Source organism: Manihot esculenta, chromosome 13 (genome assembly GCF_001659605.2).
Source record: "Manihot esculenta cultivar AM560-2 chromosome 13, M.esculenta_v8, whole genome shotgun sequence".
In the NCBI taxonomy this organism is placed as follows: Eukaryota; Viridiplantae; Streptophyta; class Magnoliopsida; order Malpighiales; family Euphorbiaceae; genus Manihot; species Manihot esculenta.
This window is the reverse complement of record NC_035173.2, coordinates 32,052,680-32,056,570: the sequence shown is the minus strand read 5'-3', so window position 1 is coordinate 32,056,570 and position 3,891 is coordinate 32,052,680. Positions and strand designations below refer to the sequence as shown.

The following is a 3,891-nucleotide window of genomic DNA, read 5'->3' as shown; positions in this document are numbered from 1 at the left end:
TGGTTAAGGGATATGCATGGTCCCCTAAAATTTTCTAAAAAATTAAAGTCATTTTAGTAATTTTCAAGACCTCACATAATTATGAGATAAACATTAAAACCTCTCCAATTTTTTTCTCCTAGATGCTACCTCTTACCATCTTTTTTTTTTAAAAAATCTTTCTAATTCAATAAATTTATACTATGAAAAAGAAAATAGTTATTTTCGATAGAACTAGCAATGAGAGCAACTTTTATCGCAAATAAAATTAATTACCAATGAAATTAAAGCCAAATTAGCACGATATGTTTTCAGATTTTTAGAGCGAATTTTTGATAGTTTTGCGATGGGTGATATTTTATTGCTAAACAATTATTTTCCATGGAACTGGTGATGAGTGTAACTTTTATCGCAAATAAAATTAATTACCAATAAAATTAAAGCTAAATTAATGTGATATGCTTTTAGGCTTTTAGAGCGAACTTTTGATAGCTTTGCGATGGATGATATTTCATTGCTAAACTGTTAATTTCGATGGAACTAGCGATGAGTGCAACTTTTATTGCAAATAAAATTAATTACCAATGAAATTAAAGCCAAATTAGCGCAATATGCTTTCATGCGTTTAGAGCGAACTTTTAATAGATTTGCGATGGATGATATTTCACTGCTAAAAAGTTATTTTCGATGGAACTGGTGATGAGTGCAACTTAAAATTAATTACCAATAAAATTAAATCTAAATTAACGCGATATGCTTTCAAATTTTTAGAGCGAACTTTTGATAGTTCTGCGATGGATGATATTTTATTGCTAATCCATAAGAAATGAGCATTAAAATAAAATCTCTGAAATCTATTTTCATTATTTTGTTGGTCTTTACTTAGTTAAATACATAATTTGTTTTTGACTTTTATAGAAAAAATTTTAATTATTAAATTTTAACCCTTAATTTTTATAAAAATATCATTATTTAACATGTAAATGTAGAAAATATAATTATTAAACATTTAAATTTTATAAATGTCTAATTATTTTTATTTTCAAAAATTTGAAGTGCTTGTAACTCACATTCTCATATAAAAAGTAAATAATTGTGGTTTTATAAAGATCAAGTATCTCATTCCCATTCTTTTGTTTTGTTCTCTTTCAATCCCTCCTTTCTTCGGTTTACATGTTGAAGCGGAGATGATCCAAACATTTACAAGAACCAAGGTGGAGGCAACGGTGATAGTAGTTGCAATGCAACAAATTTAGATTGCCTATTTCACTTATCATATTCATTATGTGTTGTTGATTTTTTTGTCGATCGAGACCTCTAATCAAATACTTTCATTAGTTAGCTCTTTACATTATTTAATTGATTTATTTCAAAATTTTTAATATATTTTTAATAGATTTTTTAATTTTAATTTTAACTATTTTTGGTCATTAAATATTTTAACATTGAAACTATGTGATATTTTTAAAAAAAAATTGAAATCAACAAATCCAGATAATTGATATATGAAAAGTGATTTTATTTGCGATGGATTTCTATTGAATTTGTGATAGTTATAGCGATGAATATACGATAGTGATAAATATAGGGATTGTTGATATAGTTTGTAATAAAACACCAGATTTGTGTCCAATAATCCCATCGCTCTCGACAGACTTATTTTGTTGCTAAGCCTGTTGAGGATATGAACGTGGGATTTCTAAACGTTGCAAATCAGTTGTTGAAACTTTCAGTGACGGATAATCTTGCAATTGATTTTTGCCGTCGCAAATACCCCTTTTTGTAGTTTTTTTTTTATAATGCAAGATTTTGTATTGAAAGGCCAACCAGTGCATAAAATGTTTGGCAATCGTAAATATTGATAATAAAGTTATTCTAAATAGGTTTAAATTAATAAAAAAATATATACAATATTCATTATAAGTTAACTACAGTTCATTTTTTGAAAAAAAAAAAACCTTTATGCTCACTGTAAATTTATTTCATGTATTATATTTGTAGTAATCACTTATTTAAATTAAGCACATAAGTTAAAATTTTGCATCCACTTCCAAAAAACAAATAAATTATGCCAAAACTAAATTTTTTTAATGTTAATATGTATATTTAAAAGAGCAAACTCTTAGCTGAAATTTAAATTCTGACAAGAATCCAAATAATAATAATAATAATAATAATAATAATAATAATAATAATACATTTCTTACGAACTGAATACGAAGATATCATAACCAAAATTTATACAAGATACAGAAAACATGGAGTATCATCATGGTTAATTAACTGACTGAAGCTTATAACTCTATAGCTTTTCGTGTCTTGCTAGTGAAAACAACATCGAAAGACATGGAAAACAAAACACACACATTTACATGGAAGACCAAACACACTTATACGTGTACATGGATCATTTGGTTATGTCAAGGTTAATGTGCCTGAGAATAACTGGGATGACGATGTCTGGAGAGCTCAAATGCGGCAAGTGACCAGTCGTAGGCATAATCTCGATAACAGATGGGCCTCCAAGATGTTGATGCATATATTCAGACACCTCCGCTGGAACCATGTCCATGGCGCTCTGCACTATGTGGCAAGGGACTTTCACCATAGGTAAAACATGTCTAACGTCACATTGAAATTTTAGCTGGGTTAAGCTTAAAGCTATATCAGGTCTCATGTTGAATAGAGTTCGGGAAATTTCTTGAACAAGCGTCGAGTCCATGTCGCCTCCTACCACCATCGGTGCCAAGCCTGAGCGCCACGCTTTGAAATTGGATCGCATTCCTTCCAGCATTTGGTGAAGGTCAGCTTGCTCGAATCCTCCATGATAGTCTTTATCATTCAATGGCCTAGTTTCAACACGTAAAAGCTTTATGAAATCTTAAAACACCCAAGCATGCGAATTCCAGTTGATAAAATCTTACAGTTAATGATTTCGAAAGAGAGATTTTATATTTACCTTGGAGTGCCACAGATCAAGATGAGTTTAGAGAAGAGATCAGGGCGAGAAATAGAGGCAATGGCACCGGCCATACTCAAAACTGAGTGACCAATAAAAATACAAGACTTCACCTCTAGTTCATCTAATATGGCAAGCAAATCATAAGCAAACCCGTCGAGGGTTGAGTATCTTTCGAAGTCGAAATAATCTGGATTAGTGGAACCAGCACCCATATTATCGTATAAAATAACACGATAATCTTCAAGCAGGTAAGGCACCAGGTACTTCCACACAGATTGATCGGTGCCAAAGTTATGACATAGGACTATAGCTTGCTCTCCTGATCCCAAAACATTGACGTTGTGTGCTTGAAGAATAACCATTTTCAGTCACAAGCACATTTCATCTAGCTGCATCAGTCGTGTATTTATAAAGTCTGCTTCAGGTGCTCGGATAAACATAAACCAGATAAGGAATCGCATGAAGAGGTCGTGTGAAGAGGCAGGAAGCGTATTTGGAGTAAAAGACAGGCAAAAACCAACGAATGTAACCGAGTTACAGAAAGAACAAACTTTGTGTTCTCGTCTTGGGAAGCAGCGGGATGGAAAGTAAAATAGGTGTGGCTAACTTAGAGTATCGACTCATATAATTACCGACATCATCATTAAATTAATATTTTTCACGTGCATTTATCCATTTATTATTATTATATACTATTTAATTAATTAAATATAAATTTAGATGTAAATATTTATTTTATTAATAATTAAATTTATTCTCAATCTCAGACCATTATAATAGTTGATAGCTATTTTAATGGAGATCCTATTTTAGCCATTTTGAGGGAATAGAAATATCAAATATTATTTTTAAAAAGAAAAATTATTATAAAATTTTTGAATTTTAGTTTTTATAATTCTAAACTCTAATTAAAATATTTCTTGTATTTTTAAAATATAATAATTAAAATT

The 3,891-nt window shown here is 30.1% G+C and overlaps 1 protein-coding gene across 1 annotated transcript; it reads right to left on the bottom strand.

Annotated features, from left to right (window-relative positions):
* Nucleotides 1-2,187: 2,187 nt before the first annotated feature.
* LOC110628997 (probable esterase KAI2) lies at nucleotides 2,188-3,400 on the bottom strand. Its single transcript, XM_021775824.1, has 2 exons — nucleotides 2,939-3,400; nucleotides 2,188-2,828 (listed from the first exon to the last, which is right to left on the bottom strand). Exons 1-2 carry the CDS (start codon nucleotides 3,301-3,303, stop codon nucleotides 2,387-2,389), a joined length of 807 nt encoding a protein of 268 aa, XP_021631516.1. The 5' UTR covers nucleotides 3,304-3,400; the 3' UTR covers nucleotides 2,188-2,386.
* Nucleotides 3,401-3,891: the final 491 nt, after the last annotated feature.